The following is a 17,476-nucleotide window of genomic DNA, read 5'->3' as shown; positions in this document are numbered from 1 at the left end:
TTTCATTGTAAACCATATTCTTCTTTATTTTAATTCCAGTAGAACAAAACCATACACAGTGAACAAGATTGCAAGTCCCTGCTTTCTCAAGACAACAGGCAGCAGCGAGAGATTTGGGGGGGGGGGAGGGGGGAGTCTCACTGCTATATTTGAGGGAAGGACATTCTCTGGGTGTTTACTTCAGCTATAGTGGGATGGATGTTTGGCGGTCAAGCTAAAACTAGAACAAAATCTTCATGGACAGGGGAGCAAAAACCCTTTGAACAATTAGACTGACCCTTTCCCCCTAAAGCAGCATTTTTGAACAAGCAGACAGACCAAATAAATGTGGAAGGCTGCCTGCCACGTTAGTTACCATTTATAAAAGACACAGAGACCATCTTGAGGGTGCAGTTAGTACTGCCAGGGTTCCTGAGCAAGGTGATGGCACAGGGAAAGAGGGAGGCAGGAAAGAGGGAAGATCAGCTCCTCCTCTTTAATCCACCTCCTCCATGCGTGAGGCATCCTCTTCTCCTTCCAGGGGAGGGATCTCTTCAGATACAGTAGAAATGGATTCTTCAACAGGAACTTCTTCTTCATCAATTCCTAGGAGGAAAGTATTAAGTATTTTAGGCCATGCCCAATTAGAAATAGCGCTACACATCCATGACCTTAGTATGGCTAAAGGTATACAAATATACTAAAACTCTAAAGCCCACTATGAATATCTATATGGTTATTTAGATATGTTGAGAGATCTGAGTAAATCATATTTACGCATCAGTGTTTATTCTACAATTTAAGCATGAAGATGGGCAAATGTTTTCTCCTTATTGTAGGTTTTTGTATGTACAGCAATGTGTGTGCATGTGTAATGAATCTGAGGCAGGGCGCTTACTCTTACTGAGTATGTAAACATCTGGTATTTCAAACTGCCAGTTTGCATCAGGGCTACAAATATTTTCTTGGTGCTTCAGAGTTTGGTATCTGATTCCAGGCAGTGCTTCATAGCCATAGCCAGCCAATGTGAAAGACTGCAGTGTTATGTGGATCACCCCATGTAGTTTATTTACCCTTTCAGGACACATTTCTTCTTGTTAAAAGGTTAATACAAACTTATGGGAAGATTTCCAGGAATACTGTTCCCATATCAAAAAGGTATGTTTTCATTGAAGCCAAAGATCCACTATTCTGAGGTGAAAACATCAGGGCAAAACACTAATATCGTGAAGCAGTCACTAGGCACGTTTTCCCTCTTCAAATAAGTATCAAATTCCTGAGGAGATTTTAGCAACTCACCTAATCCCAGCTTGATCATTCTATAGATTCGATTAGAGTGGGTCTGTGGATCCTCCAGGGAGAAACCCGAAGAAAGTAATGCTGTCTCAAAGAGAAGTACCACTAGATCCTTGACAGCCTTGTCATTTTTGTCTGCTTCAGCCTTTTGACGCAAAGTCTCTACAATGGGGTGATCAGGATTTATCTCCAGGTGCTTCTTGGCCATCATGTAGCCCATAGTAGAGTTATCTCGTAGAGCCTGGGCCTTCATGATACGCTCCATGTTGGCTGTCCAACCATAGGTGCTGGTAACAATGCAACAGGGGGAAGAGACTAGCCGGTTTGAAACCGTCACCTAGAAAGATAAGCCAAATTGTAAGTCATGGTACTGGGATGGGGCACAGGTACGCTCCCAACAACCATAATAATGACATCATAATGACATCAATGCTCTCAACAATAAAAGGCAACAGCATGACAATCTCACCTTTTCAACCTTCTTCTCCAGTATTTCCTTCATTAATTTGCAAAGATTCTCAAATTTAGATTTGTTCTCTTCCATCTTTTTCTTTTCATCTTCATCTTCTGGCAGTTCCAGGCCTTCTTTGGTGACTGATACCAATGTCTTCCCGTCAAACTCCTTCAGTTGTTGAACACTATACTCATCAATGGGCTCTGTCATGTATATCACCTCAAAACCACGCTTTCTCACACGTTCCACAAAGGCAGAATTGGCCACTTGTTCTTTGCTCTCTCCTGCAGTACCAGAGAGGTGGAAGTGGTAAATCTCCAGTTACACAGGTAGACCTCCAATAATATCACAGCACAGTTTCCTTTTAGATATTAGCTTCCATAAAATGGCCCACTGTAAGTGTATTGGTTCTCTGGTTATTAAACCATCCCCAAGTCCTTTAGTATTGTAACCAACTGTTCCTATCCTACTACTATCAGGCAAGGGGGCATTCCAGCTCTTTTATAATGTCAAAGGGTGCATTTCCCAAACTGGTGGTACCAGAAAGCAATGCCAAAAGTATTTCATTTACTTTTCTATTTACTATTTTAACATATTTCTGTAATATTTATTTGAAATACCCATAGAATCAATAATTCATAATAAAACTGGATGCCATAGAAGTTTAAGAGGTATTTGTAGCTTTAAGCAAGACACTGAAACTGACTGTGGGTTCCACTATTGAATGGCGTGAAGCCAATATTTCAGCACAGAGTAAACCAACTGCAGAAACCCTTAGGAGTTTGGAATGCAAATTTCATTTTCTATGTGCATTAATATTGCATATTTTAATTTGCATGTATTACATATCATAATTTAAGGAGATTCTGGCTGCGAATCACCATTTTTAAAAATGCATTGAAAAGGGAGGTTTTGGAACTTGAATATGGCATATAGAATTTGTAGGAGGATGAAAATATGAATATTCACAAGCCCTTCTCAAAAGCCTACTTCCTTAAACACTTAAATTAAAACTGCTTAGAGATTCAGGTTTCTGCAATCCTACAGTTTAGAGAATGAGCCCAGCCCTCCCACGCCACTCCATAAGAGCTAGGGAAGGCAATATTTCAGTAGAGATGGTAATACAATACAGGCTTCCAAAGAACCTAGAAAATTCAATGTAATCTTGAAGCTAAGATCAAGAATAAGATGGCTGTTCAGGGCAAACTGCATTCCTGTCATGGGATATGCTCAGTCAGGGCCAGTGAACTGTCACTCACCTGTGATGTAATAAATGTTCTTCTGGTTCTCCTTCATTCGGGACACATACTCTGTGAGAGAGTTCATCTCATCTCCAGAATGAGAAGTGTGATAGCGCAAGAGCTCTGAGAGACGTTTCCTGTTGGCAGAATCTTCATGGATCCCCAGCTGAAAGTGAATGAGTTTTTATGTATTTATATACCAGGATTTATAGACTCTCCACCCCCATTGCAACAGGGCAATTTAAACTAAAAAGACAAATCTTGATACCATACATATCAAAATTTTCATTTAAGTATGGAAATGAACCAAAAATGGTAGGTGGAGATTATAAATCCTTTTCTTTTTATGTAAGAAACAAAAGGATTTTTTTAAAAAAAAACCAATATACCTACCTAAATAGCTTAGCTGTGTGTGTTTCACAGCTAGCATAGTTCAATAACTAGTTAAGTTAGGAAACAAACTAAAAAAAATATTCTGAATTGTTGTGCTACCCAATGGATGGGGTAGAACTCTCACCTTCAGATTTTTGGAAAAGGCCTCATAGAATTTTTTGTAGTTCTCTTTGTCTTCAGCCAACTCTGCAAATAGTTCCAGACATTTCTTGACAATGTTCTTGCGAATCACTTTGAGAATCTTGCTTTGCTGTAGCATTTCACGAGAGATGTTCAAGGGAAGATCCTCAGAATCTACTACACCTCGAATAAAGTCTATGTTTAGAAGAGAAATAAATAAAATCAGGGGGTTGGGGAAACAGCTGTGGCAGTGATATAATCTAGATAAGAACAGACTGATGGAACATTTTTTAATCATCCTACAATGATTGCAGGATGAAAGAGAATATGTATAAATACCATGCATATATTTATTGTCCCTTCTTCTAAAGTGCACTTTGTTCATATTTCATGTCTGATCGAGTTGTTAATGCCCTGAAGAGCTCTTTCACATCCAACAATGATGTGCTATAGAAACATGCAAATAATTTTTGCTTTGTTCCACCTGGATTTATTTTCAGCTTTCATTCTCCTAGATCCATTCACCTGGACCTATTTCTTCCCAAGGCATTTCCGATATCCTTACAGAGGAAGCCATGCAATGCATTCCGATTGTTCTAAATAACTCCCAGTCCTTTCGCATTGGCCAAGCTGACTTAAGATTGGTGGCAGTTTAAAAACATCCTGAATACCCCAACATGTCTTCCTTTCTCCTATAGAGCAAAGCTACTTACGACATTTGTTGCAGACACGGATACTGGGAAAGAGGTTAGGCCAGATAATTCATCTATCCCATCCCACTAAACATGTTTTTAAGCAAAAGGAATTCAGGGATATGAGCCAGTGGCACAGTGGTTAGAGTGCAGTACTGCAGGCTACTTCTGCTGATCACCAGCTGCCAGCAGTTTGGTAGATCGAATCTCACCAGGCTCAAGGTTGACTCAGTCTTCAATCCTTCTGAGGTGGGTAAAATGAGGACCCAGATTGTTGGGAGCTATAGATTGACTCTGTAAACCACTTAGAGAGGGCTGTAAAAGCACTGTGAAGCAGTATATAAGTCTAAGTGCTATTGCTATTTATACTTCACTTTTTTGGAAGAAATAGTGGATAAACAGGAATGTGCAAAGAAAACCAATCTCCTTTTTGTCTCCCTTCAACTACTGTATTTTTCGGAGTATAAGACAGACCTTTTTCCTCAAAAAAGAGGTTGAAAATCTGGGTGCGTCTTATACATCGAATACAGCATTTTTGCCTCCCGGAGCACCACCCCCTTCACTAAAATGGCCGTGCATAACCTTATGGAGGCTTTCAGAGAGCTCCTGAGGGCTGGGAATGGAAGAAATGAGCAAAAAACGGGCTGTTTTTTTACCTCCCAGCAGCACTCTACAAGCCTACACAAGGCTATGCATGCAATTTGTTTGACAAAAAACGGGCCCGTTTTTGTGGAAAAACAGGTTTTTGCTTGTTTTTGCCCCCCCCATCCTCCCAGGAGCACTTTGCAAGCCCCCCCCCCCAGGCTATTCATGCCTTTTTTTAAAAAAACAGGCCCGTTTTTGCGAAAAAAGACCATTTTTGGGAGGTTTGCAGAGTGCAAACTCACCCAACTCTTTTTTGGAAAGCTCTTTAACTGATTGATGAGAATTAGATTGATCAAGTGCTGTGCCAGCAGAAACAAGATCTTAGGTGTTGCAGGTTGTCAGTGATTTCCTTCTCCAGCACATGGATAAATACACCTGGAAACATCTACCTACTTACCTACTGTATTTCTCTCTCCCTCTCTCCTACCAACCTATCTACTCTCTCTCCCCCTATCTACTGTATTTCTCTCTCTCCCTCTACCTACCTACCTAACCTACCTACCTACACACACACACTCTCCCCCACTACCTACCTACTGTATTTCTCTCTCTCTCTATTTTTCTCTGTCTCCCTATTCCTTTGTCTACTTATCTACCTAACTACTCTCTCTCTCCCTACCTACTGCATTTCTCTCTCTTTCTCTCCGTCTCTATTTCTCTATAGACCTATTTACTTTTTTAAAAATTTGCCTCTTCAAAACCTTGGTGCGTCTTATACTCTGAAAAATACAGTAATCAGCCCTCTCCTTGCTCTTGTCAGTTTTATCAGAGGAAAACATGATACATTATAGAGAACTCTGGGCTGGCAGAAGAAGGGAATGCAGTTCAATAGTAGGACATTGGCCATAAACCCAATTTTTGGATGAACCATCACTGCTACTAAGATGGTCTCCATTTCAGAGCAAAGATGATCCCACAGGTCAAACATGGCCCACTATAACTGCCCAACCTTGTACAGTAAAGGTGGTTCTCGACTTACAACCATAATTGAGCCCAAAATTTCTGTTGACTTTTGCCCCATTTTACGACCTTTCTTATCAGTTGTTTAGGGAATTACTGCAGTTGTTAAGTTAGTAACACGGTTGTTAAGTGAATCTGGTTTGTTTCTCCACTGACTTGGTTTGGCAGAAGGCCGCAAAGAGTGATCACATGTTCCCAAGACACTGCAACCGTCACAAATGTGAGTCAAGCATTTGAATTTTGATCACTTGACCATCCACAACATTCATAAGTGTGAAAAATGGACGTGTCAATTTTTTCAGTGCCATTGTAACTTTGAAGTCACTAAATATAAGTTGAGGACTACCTGTAATTGTTTGACAGTTGAGGTGTCTAGTTCTAGTTCTAATTTAATGGGATTAACCAGGGGTAAACCCTATTAACACAACATGATTTGAGTTGGGGAGGAGGGCTAGTGTGTAATGGGAACTGCAAAAAAGGGATTAACTGACCCAGGTAATGAACACTTGGGAAGCTAAACACAGCCCCAAACAGCCACAATAGGTCAAATATTTGAACGCAGTCCAAAGACCAGTTTTCATACCTAGGTCTCCAAGCAAATGAAAAACTTGAGAAAGAATGACTGAAAAATCAAGCCTTCCATTTACCCCAGGGGTCTCCAAACTTGGCAACTTTAAGCCTGGAGGATTCCCAGAATTTCCCAGCCAGCAAAGCTCCAGGCTTAAAGTTGCCAAGGTTGGAGATACTTGTATTAGTTCACTTAACTGTGGAAAGAAAGGATGTAAAATGGGAGCAAAAGTCACTTAGCCACTGTCTCACTTAGCAACAGAAATTTCGAGCTCCATTGTTGTCATAAGTCGTACCTGTATTCCCAAAATGGTGATTTTGAGTCTGATTACTGTCACTGTCTGTTGCCAAAACCAGTTCAGATTGGATTAGCGGATGACTGAATGAAGCATGTTATCGGAACAGGAGGATTGTAAATGCAGATTAGTCAGCCAAAGGCTAATTAAGCAGCTTGTCATTCTAGCTGAAAAAAAAAATGCAGGAAGGCTGCAGGACTTACTCAAATATTCTGGGATGAGTTCATCACAGCTGTCCATGATAAAGACCCTCCTGACGTAGAGTTTGATGTTGTTCTTTTTCTTCTTGTTTTCAAAAAGGTCAAATGGGGCCCGACGGGGGATGAAGAGAAGCGCCCGGAACTCCAGCTGCCCCTCCACAGAGAAATGCTGGGAAGATTGGGGAGAACAAGAAAGCCCATGAGCCCCTGACTAATTTCCGATTAACATCCGCTAAGAAGCGAGCCATCCTTGACCATAAAAAACACATTTTGTTCTTCCCTTTCTGCAATGTATTTGCTGCTCTGTTCCAAAAATGGTTTTAAGTGGCTTACTAATAACACAAAAATAAAACATAGAGCACAAAGGAAACGCAGCAAAACTCATTGCCGCAAACGTCAGCAAACCATCCCACATCCATTAACACCCTAGAGGCAATGCAATTATGACAATTACCACCATCAATTCGCAAAGGCTTTCTAGAACAGCCAGCTCTTGGCAGCTTTTTCCTGGATGCCAGCAGGGTTGCTATTGACTTAACCTCGGGCTGTGTACTCCTCCAAAAGACAGGGGTGCCACTAGAAACAGCATGTCCCCCCCTCAATTATGGCAATATGAAGAGACTTGAAGGGGGCCTCTCCCAAGATCTTGGCAGAAACTGTGGGAGAAACTGATTCCACCGATATGCAGGTCCTGCATCATGTAAGGTTTTAAAGAACCCGGACTTTGAATTACCCAAAGCTAAATGGAAACCAGCATAGCTCTCTCAATCCAGCCATTAATTGGGCAAACTGAGAAATTACTTCAGCTGTTGCATTCTGGCCTTTGCCCTAAACTGGGAAGATATTTGTGGGGAAATCTCCTGAAATAAGAAAAAAATTATGAGTTTTGAAACGAACTTGTGTCAGAAAAAATTCCTTGTACACTAGCAGAAAACTCCCAACTCTTCCTGAAGGTCAGAAAAGGACAGAATCTTGTTCAAATACTGAAAGCAATCACCAGAGACAGACCTCATTTTCAATATTATCTTCTAAATTTGACTTTAACGGGGCCAAGCAAGCAAAAGAAAGAGGAAGCCTCATTCTCTCCTCCGCCCACACTTGCACTATGCTAAATATCATCTTACGGAAAAACTGACACAAGGGACAATAACGTTCACGGTATGCTGCAGTTCCCATTATTTCCATTTATCTAATCTTGAGGCAGGGTCTTATATTGACTGGTTATTTTTCATGCCAGGCGTGAACTGAAGTTTTCCCTTCGCAGGGGGAACTGCCTTTAACAGTTTCATCACGGAACAATTAGCCAACGGTTAAGGAACACCTTGAAATATTCTCTGCTGCAACAGTCAGAGAAAGCAGGTGCAAGAAAAAAGAAGCTAAAAGTTGTGTACTGGTGAGAGCTGCCTTAAGGGGGGGGGGGGGAAATGTGAAAGATATTCTGTAACAAGCAAAACAATGTGTCAGGATTCAGGGCTCTAACCAGGCAATTGTAAACAGTAACATTAAGCATGGTCAGTTCTAAAGAAGCCCAGCAGCTGCCATTTGGACCTCTTTCTGCTGATTGCAAAAGTCAGATGGACCTCCAGATCAGTTCTCCCTCTCATCGCCCCAGTCACTCACCTTGACTGCCAAGTGGTCTTCCCAGTCATTAGTGAGGCTCTTGTAGAACTCGCCGTATTCCTCCTGGGTGATATCATCAGGGTTGCGGGTCCAGATGGGCTTGGTCTTGTTCAGCTCTTCTCGGTCAATATACTTCTCTTTGATCTTCTTGGTCTTCTTTTTGCTCTTGCCGCTTTCCTCCTCCTCCTCATCGGAACCCACATCCTCAATCTTGGGCTTCTCTTCATCTTTGGGGGCTTCCTCTTCCTCCTCCTTCTCAGCTTTCTTCTCCTCTTCCTCCTCAGCCTCATCGTCGCTGATCTCCTTGTCCCGCTCCTTTTCCATCTACAAAGGCAAGGAAAAGCGTTACTAAGGTCTGCCGGATAAAATGAAGGACTGGCAGATGCAGCCTCCTTCCCATCAAGTCTACTGCAGGCGCTCAGAAAATGAGGCAAGTCCTTTCCTTAGGACGTTCAAGAGCTCCAAGTTTGTTTTCTAAGGGATCTTTGAGGATTTCTGCTGCCTGTTTTAAAGTGTGCGAGTCCAACTTTGGATTAAAGACAAAACCAAACAATGCTCTTGAGTGTTAACACCTGCATGCAACTTCATGAAGTAGCATACCTTTTACCCTTCATTTGCCATTAAACCCAAGCACAGTGTTTAACACATTTCTATTGTAGCTTTTCAGAACAATTGGTAATTGATAACGTAGTCCTTGACTTACAACAATTCATTTAGTGACTGTACAAAGTTACAACGGCACTGAAAGAAAATGACTTTTAACCATTGTTCCCACTTATGACTGTGGCAGCATCCCTGGGGTCACCTGATTTACATTCGGATGCTTGACAACTGACTCATATTTACGACCATTGCTATATCCCAAGGTCATGTGATCAACCTTTTGCGACCTTCTTACAAGCAAAGTCAACGGGGGAAACCAGATTCACTTAACACCCTGTTACTAATTTAAGAACTGCAGTGATTCACTTAGAAATCTGGTGAGAAGTCAGAAAATGGAGCAAACTCACTTAAGAAATTTCTCACTTAACAACATATATTTTGAGCTTAATTGTGGTTGTAAGTAGAGGACCAAGGTGATTCTGAGTCATCCAGGTCATGGTTGTCCCAAAGATGCTTTTATGATGCATTAATTATAATTATTTATGGTTATTAATTAAAATAAGACTTTTATCACAGGCAAAAGAATTCTTTGTTACAAAATCATACAAGATGCTCCGGAGCAGTATGTGTGGGATGACAACACATACATGATGACATCACTGTGTGTATGCCATCGTTTTGACTTCATCAGGTTTGTTATAATGTTGGCCATATTTGAGTAAATCTGGAAATGTCACTTTTACCCACCAGGTATCAAGTTAAACCTGTCCAAGCTCAGAAAACATATCATACTTGTCTGAATCCATTTGCTTGTTGGAAACAGGCAAGCTAAGTGCCGATCAAATGATTGTTGTCAAGGACTACCTGTAACTCTTTGCATTAGCATTAGGATGCTTCTTCAAACTTCAGCCAAAACCTCTTTCTCTCCAATTCTCACCCATTGTTTCCACTTCTGGTGACTAAATCTGCTTGCTCTGTGTGCAGGACAGCCCTTCAGATATTTAAAGCCTATTACCCCTCTTTCCTTCTTTTCTCTTTTTCTCCAGGCAAAACTCTTTAACTGTTTTTCAAAAAACCTGGTTGAAAAACCTTTCACAATTCTGATCACACCCCCCCCCCCCCCAAGATTAATCAATGTTCTTCTTGCACTGACTTACTTTCAAAACATGTTTTGGGAATGTGGTGAAACCCAAATGCTACCATGGGAAAAAAGAGATTCCCAACCTTGGGAGTGTTCAGAAAGTTATTTCCCCAGAAGCAGGAATGTGAAATTAGCTGTAGTGAAGAGCTAGAAGCAGCAAGGCCATTTATTATCAGACCTGTTGCTCCCCAATACGTACATAGAGGGTGATGGGGTATCCGATGAACTGTGAGTGTTTCTTCACAACTTCCTTGATACGGCGCTCCTCCAGATATTCTGTCTGATCATCCTTTAGGTGCAAGATCACTTTCGTGCCTCGGCCAATTGGTTCACCTAGAACAAGCGAAGAGAGCCATTTTACCAGGGCCAGATACTGCATTGAGTTTTGAGGCCTGTGCTATTTCCTCAGAATCTAAACTGAAAAATCCAGGTCAGAACTTAAGAAATGGGAGTGTTTCTAACAAAAGTCAACATTACAATTTGCACCAAAGTTTCCTCTCCTGTCAAAAATATATGCACTGCCAAGTATAACTTTCTAGAAATATAGTCTGCATTTTAAAAGAAATCTTCCTGAAAAGCACAATATTGCCTAAGGGGGGAAAAATGCTGCTGCTGCAGCAGCAAAAAAAAAGAAAAAAAGAAATTAACATTGGAAATGTAAATGAAAAAAGAGTAAAGGTATCCAATGAAACGTATGGTAATTTCTCAGGGTATATGAAGATTTCAGTTAGAGGTATGTCCCACAATGTTAATAAGCAAGGCATGGTATAACCGCATCGTATTCCAATAAGATACAGGAAAAAGCTGTGTCTTCCGTTTTAGATATACCCATTTTAATCTAGTAATGATGTGGAATCATGAATATCACTTTATGCATTAAGTTTGTGTTAAGGACAATAAAAATGTAGCTCCACCATTTTTTAAAATATTAAAAATATCCCATTGTCTAATGTTTACCACTTCATCCCTGTTCCTTAGCGGTCCTGGAACCACAATGAATGAAGCAGCAAGTAATGAACAGGCTGTCATAATCTGCCTGCTACTTTGGAGCAACTAAAAACCCTGGTTCAACCTCCTCCCCCTCCCCCATCACTCTTTATATAGATGGCAAATGTTTTGCAAGAGCACTATGTACCATGATCAATCCGAACAGTGAAGGAGCCTCCTGCAGATGACTCCCAAGCATATTGCTCATCATCATTATGCTTGGAGATGACCACAACCTTCTCGGCCACAAGATAAGCAGAGTAAAATCCCACACCAAACTGCCCAATCATGGAGATGTCTGCGCCAGCCTAAAAAACAAGGGATGCAACATGTATAACAGGCAACAGTAACTTCTACCATACCAGATTACAAACAAAGGCATTGATATAGCAACAAAAGCATGTTTTATCCATAGGAAATTCAGCTCAGCTACACCTTATGGTAAATTTAGCATCGCCAAGTAAGAGTGGGTTATAACTCCGGCTACATTCTATGCATATAGAAAGTACATCTTGAACATAGGATTCCATTTTTTGTAATGTTTGGTTTTGATTTTATTTATTCAATTTGCATAGTTACCTTCTTCACATACATGACCCTGGGAAGCTGATACCCCTGTAACTATTTCACAGACTCCATGCCACTACTAGATTCTTAGGTCATGCCTTATTTATTTTTAAAGCAAATTTCCTGGAAATGCCTTGGTCAGGTTTTCAAGTACACAGACAAGACAAAACAGTATCTCAGTCAGTCAAAGGGATCCAAGAACCCCTTTCCAGTAGAATAAATCATGTCCATGATGTTATTTTGCTTAAGGTGAATTATCTTATTCACAACTTTTCTTGCTAGTACTCAAGACTCCTATTTTGATGCTCCTGCTAGTTTGGCCTCTACTCTATAAACATGAAGCTCTGACAATCCTCACCAGACAACTTTGTCTCTTTCAGCAAATGCCCTTCTCCACAGTCAGTTCCTATCTACAGAAGATACACCCCATCACCAAAGGAATTCAGCTGACCACCAAGTTTGAAGTTATACATTTTTAAACTCTAATTCCTTTTATCAGGGTGGAATCAGGGCAACTAAATGAAGCTGAGCATTTACTGGCCCTTCCTCACACCTATGCAGTGTTTGCAACAGATATTTTCTCTTTGTGCCTGATAGAGAAACATCTGTCACTGCTAGGATTGGACTCTCAACCTTCCAAGTGGGAGGCATCTTCACCTCTAGATCATGCACTACTCAATTTTGAGGATATATATATTTATGACAAATTGACCACATTATGAAAGAACTTTGATGTCAGAACTTCATAGCCATGTGAAGACCCTAAGCATTTCCAAAAGTCTAGATTGAAGCCACTCACCTGCAATGCTTCCATGAAGGCTTTTGTGCCAGATTTGGCAATAGTGCCCAGATTGTTGACAAGGTCTGCCTTTGTCATTCCAATGCCAGTGTCCACCAGCGTAAGGGTACGGTCTTGGGGATTGGGGATGATATCTATTTTCAACTCCTTGCCACTTTCCAGCTTTGAAGGATCTGTTAGACTCTCATAGCGGATCTTGTCCAAAGCCTAGAAGGTTAAAAATTGTATGTTTTGTGGATTCTGTCAAGCTTCAACCATAATTCAAGGATCTATATTACCTCTAGTTTTAAAGAAATGAAGTCCAGGAAACAAAAGATTGGTTTGAAACCTTAAAAAGGAAAAAAAACACACCCACAAACCTACTCCAAAGCATATGTCTGTTGCGAACAGCAAAAGGACTCATGTGCATACTCTAGAGAAACTTAACTGTGAGTAAGATATATTTTAGTACAATTTTAATTCCCAGTCATAAAGGCAACCCTCTGGATTTAATGGTGCTCATTCTTAGTCACTGAATATATAATCATAATCTAACTCAGCTTTATTAGGCTCTAGAAACAAAGGGGGACACCATATTGTTTTTTTTTTTAAAGTAAGACTGATATTCTCCTGTACTTCATACCTCCTCTCGTATAGTACAACCAATTAGATGATCTCAGTGAGTGTCAAACAAAAAAAAACATGCATGGACTTGAAATTGTGAAATCTGCAACCATAAAAAATGAAGTGATGATCTTGGCTTAAAGGAATTTACCAAGGTTCACCGGTAATTACCACTCAATAAAGCCATGTTCACAGAAGCATGGCAGGGAGGGCAGCTGATACACAGCTACTTATAAATCAAAAATAGGATAGAGGGGAGTCTTAGGTAATATGCCCCTAATGAGCTTGACTTTATATTGAAAGCTGGAAATCATATTTCAAACAGGAAGGGCTAGAACAGGCAAGTGGTTACAGCCAAGGTAATATTATGCTGACTTAATGAAAAGGTATTTTAATTAAAATAGGAATATTAAGATTACTCTCCCTGCATTTAATATGGTCAACATTGTAATTCAATAGCAAGCTTTTGAAGCATTCCAGGAACTGCATTCAAGACTTTCAGAGTTCAGATAGAGCATTGATCCTGAAGTTATACAACCTGAGATAAATCAGGGAGGACTAAAATTGAGCCGCCTTAGCACATAGCTAGCTACTAATAGGAACAGAACATAGAGACAGATGGACCATTTGTATGATCTTAGCTTTGATTTTATGCCCAGTGGCAGACATTCAGCAACACAATTGGTCTGTCTTCCATTATGGTAAAGCCATGTTTCCTTATGCCTTCATATTAAAAAGCATGGAACATTAGGAGGCTCAATTCTGTTACTAAAAGTAACACACCAAATAATTTTTGCAATTATTGTACCTAGTATTAACTCTCTTTTCTAGTACTATCAAAGCAAAAACAAATATTAATGTGCTTATGTTTTAGAAAAAAGTATACAAGAATATGAAACAGCCATGCAAAAGAACTCACAAGAATGAGTAACCTATGGCAGAGGAGCAACAGGGAATTCTACTTTCCCTTCTAACATCTGCTTGGTCATTAAGCTGAGCCCAATTGAGGACTAGAACTCTGCACCTTTTCTTACCAAATCCATCATTTGTTTACCTGTAATTTTTTCTACTAATGCCAATTTTTTTTTACCAATAGTATTGAAATAGAACATGACTTAAAGAACTGGATTTACTCCTTAAATCTGAAGTACTGTTCTTTAATCAAATTCACTGATCATTATTTTTTAAAAACTGTTTTGAATTCCATTAATCAAAATATAACATCATGCTATTACAGTTGGGTTTTATACTACGATGTTATCCAGGTCACTTGTCATATTTTTTTTTTCAAACTGGTGTCTTCTACATTGGTTGGATTTAATTCCTATCTCTTGAAATTTCAGGGCAAAGGACTACAAGGAGATGTGATTTAAATTTTAGTTTTACTCAATCCACTCCAAATATTACCAATTTCCCTGCACTCTTGCCCTCTACTTTTCCTCTGCCCTAGCTCCAAGTCTCTATACTCACATCAGAGGCATTGGAAATTATCTCCCGCATAAAGATTTCCTTGTTGGAGTAGAAAGTATTGATGATCAGGGACATAAGCTGGGCGATCTCTGCCTGGAAGGCAAATGTTTCCACATCCTCTTCACCATGCTGGATTTCTTCAGGCATCTGGAAAACAACTCAAGAGTTCACATCCTTTGTAATGGGCATATACCTTTTTACAGAATGCTGAAAGTTGCATCTTACATCGTAGATTGTAACAGCCAACTACCTTGCAAGAGAAATCTCTAGCATTGCTTGCCTTTAAAGATGGAGGACTGAAATTATGACAGGCTTGTATTTCAGACCTAGCTTAATAGCCACAGGTTGCTGAAAATAAAGAAGTGAATGGCTGGGGGGGGGGGGGCAAACGGCATGCCTTCTTCCTCCTTACCGGGTATACCTATTTAAAAAAATGAATCCTACTACTAGATGGCAGCAGTGCTCTCCAGCACAAAGCATAACCCTGCTCATTCTCCCATCTCCTCCAGGTCCCTAGAAAATTACTTCTAGTAATGAGCATAATGCATTTTTAGCTCTGTTACATCTTTACTAAGCCAGAACATCGGAAATCTGGAGTTCCAGATAAAATGTCAGCCCTCCCAGGTAAAACAGACAGGTAATGGGATTAGATAAAACTAATTCCACTTTCTGTAAGGCCATATGAACATAATCTGCGAGTCTGAAAGTACAAACTTCCTACAACCACCTTTTAATTGCTTGAACCTAGGACAATCCTTCCTAAATTTCGTTCTCTGACCATTAAACTACTACCATTAAAATTTTGTTTTATAGCATTTATTTTATTTCCTGCCTCTCTTGCCTGCTTGCTTCTCAATAAACAGCATCACTTTCACTCTTTCCCCAAGGTCATCCACACATTCCATTACATCACCACAGCTTAAATCTAGATTTAACACATTGTGATTCCTTCATCCTACCCCCCCCCCCAAAAAAAAACCCAAGGATTTATAGCCAGGATTATTTCTTGGTTTAAAGAGATCATGGTTCCAAAATGAAGCCTCGTAACACGTTTTGCAACGCTACCCGGAGATCCACCTCCGCTTTTTTTTCTTTGTTCTTTTGACTCAATTCTAATCCCGCTGAAATTTCCACGGATATGAGCGAAAACAGCAACAATCCCAGCCGTTAGACCCAGATAAAAAATAGATAAATAAAATATATCATCTATCTATCTAATCTATCTATCTATCTATTTTTCTTTTGGTCTATCTATTTTTTCAGATCCATCCATGTTGGCATCCAACCTTAATTCAGAGATGCTGCTCTAATGCCCGAAACACACGCACGTATGTACGTATGTGTGCATGTTTCGGGCATTAGAGCGGTGGGCATTAGAGCGGAGTTAAGGCTGGATGCCAACCTATTTACAACTCGCGAGGGACAGAAACGAAAGCGGCCCTTTTGCAATGCCGAGGAGTGCGGGATACTCGAGGAAGGCGCAGCGCCAGACGCGGGATTCGCCTTGCTCGCCAGGTGGCGGATAATGGTAAACCAAGCCGGTGAGCGGAAGCTAATCCGAGGCTCGACACTCAAGCATGGCATGCTAGCGCGGTGTGGGGGGGGGGGAGGAGGAGCGGGCAGGCAGGCCTGGCGCAGTGCACGCACCGCCACAAGGCTTTGCCCGCCTGGCTAAGCCTTATACCCCCCTCCCCCGCGGCCACGCCGTGAATTAACCCGAATAGGGGTCTTAAGCGCCGGCGAGCCCCGCGAACTGAGACCCGGGCGTTGGTAAGAGACCCGGAGGCCCAGGCGCTCGGCTCGCCCGGGAAGCACGTGGCCCGGGGGACCCGGCCTCCTCCTCGTCGGTCTTTACTGCGCCAGAGGCGGCAGCGAAGCAGAGAGAGAGAGGCGAGACTTTTCCAGCCCGTTTCCATGTAGAAACGGGAAGAGAATCTTCGACTTTCCATTTCTGGCTGGAGGAGACCGCTTACTTTGATCGACGGCGGGAGAGACGAGCCTGGAGCACGGCGTGACCTTCCGACAGGGAGAGCGGCGCAGCCCGGAGAGGAACTGTCGTCGCTTCCCTCGGCCCTTTATAGAGGCTGATCCCGCAATCCTTCGGGTCTTTGCTCCATCCGCCTTAAAAGGGCCTCTTCCGAGATCGACAGCACCCTCTGATGGCGCTGTTGCTGTGGGCTGCCTTTGTTCTCGGCTTTGAAATGATGCCATCCCTTATCTAATAATGGAAGAAATCCTTTCATTGGATTGTCAAGGGTTCTCCTAATCTCTTTTAACAACCACCTAGTTGTTTTATACGCTGAGAAGCAAATGTTTCCATAGCCTACAAAGCATGAGTCCATTTGCATCCCAGTATTTATTTATTTTTTCTCTGTTTGGGTGAGTGATGGATGTATCTGGTGCAAATGCTGTTTTTCTGTTGGCACACACTATCCCCACTTTTTATAAGGGCTCACATTAATAGCTTTTTAAAGCCTGATTTTTATTCTCCTTCAAGTTGCTTTGATTGATGGATTAATAGGTTAACAACACATGTTTTTATTTGAAAATAATATGGGGATGTTTCCCAGAAAACAAGGCACTTAAAAGCTAGGTTTGTACAACATGCATGCTACTGGTGTTTAACCCAAATGTTTCAGTTTACATAAATACACTGAACTATAAACTGATTTAGTGGACTGGGTTTACCTAAAATACTAAGCTGAAATGTAAGTGACTAGCTTGCAGTATCCTATGCAAACCCTGTCTTAAGTATTGCAATTGCAATATATTTTAAAATAATGCCCAAAATGAAATTATAGTGTACTCTTCCTTTATTCCACCACCCCCCCAAATGTCTTACA

The 17,476-nt window shown here is 41.0% G+C and overlaps 1 protein-coding gene across 1 annotated transcript; it reads right to left on the bottom strand.

Moving 5' to 3' along the window:
• HSP90AB1 (heat shock protein 90 alpha family class B member 1) lies at positions 1–16,714 on the bottom strand. Its single transcript, XM_032215377.1, has 12 exons — positions 16,607–16,714; positions 14,634–14,780; positions 12,561–12,767; positions 11,343–11,502; positions 10,407–10,540; positions 8,464–8,787; positions 6,847–7,012; positions 3,488–3,678; positions 2,989–3,136; positions 1,745–2,013; positions 1,279–1,612; positions 1–585 (listed from the first exon to the last, which is right to left on the bottom strand). The coding sequence occupies exons 2-12, from the start codon at positions 14,778–14,780 to the stop codon at positions 476–478; spliced, it is 2,190 nt and encodes a 729-aa protein (XP_032071268.1). The 5' UTR covers positions 16,607–16,714; the 3' UTR covers positions 1–475.
• Between the last annotated feature and the right edge of the window lie 762 nt (positions 16,715–17,476).

Source organism: Thamnophis elegans, chromosome 4, assembly GCF_009769535.1.
Source record: "Thamnophis elegans isolate rThaEle1 chromosome 4, rThaEle1.pri, whole genome shotgun sequence".
NCBI classification, from domain to species: Eukaryota; Metazoa; Chordata; class Lepidosauria; order Squamata; family Colubridae; genus Thamnophis; species Thamnophis elegans.
The sequence above is the reverse complement of the archived record's forward strand: the minus strand, read 5'-3'. Positions and strand labels throughout refer to the sequence as shown.

Bases quoted from the DNA above. Each gene is read 5' to 3' on its own strand.
- HSP90AB1 (XM_032215377.1), bottom strand. From the start codon at position 14,780: ATGCCTGAAGAAATCCAGCATGGTGAAGAGGATGTGGAAACATTTGCC. The intron at 2,014-2,988 runs GTGAGTGACAGT...CTGGTACTGCAG, and splicing joins GAACATTTATTACATCACAG to GAGAGAGCAAAGAACAAGTG. The intron at 1,613-1,744 runs GTGAGATTGTCA...TTATCTTTCTAG, and splicing joins TGGAGAAGAAGGTTGAAAAG to GTGACGGTTTCAAACCGGCT.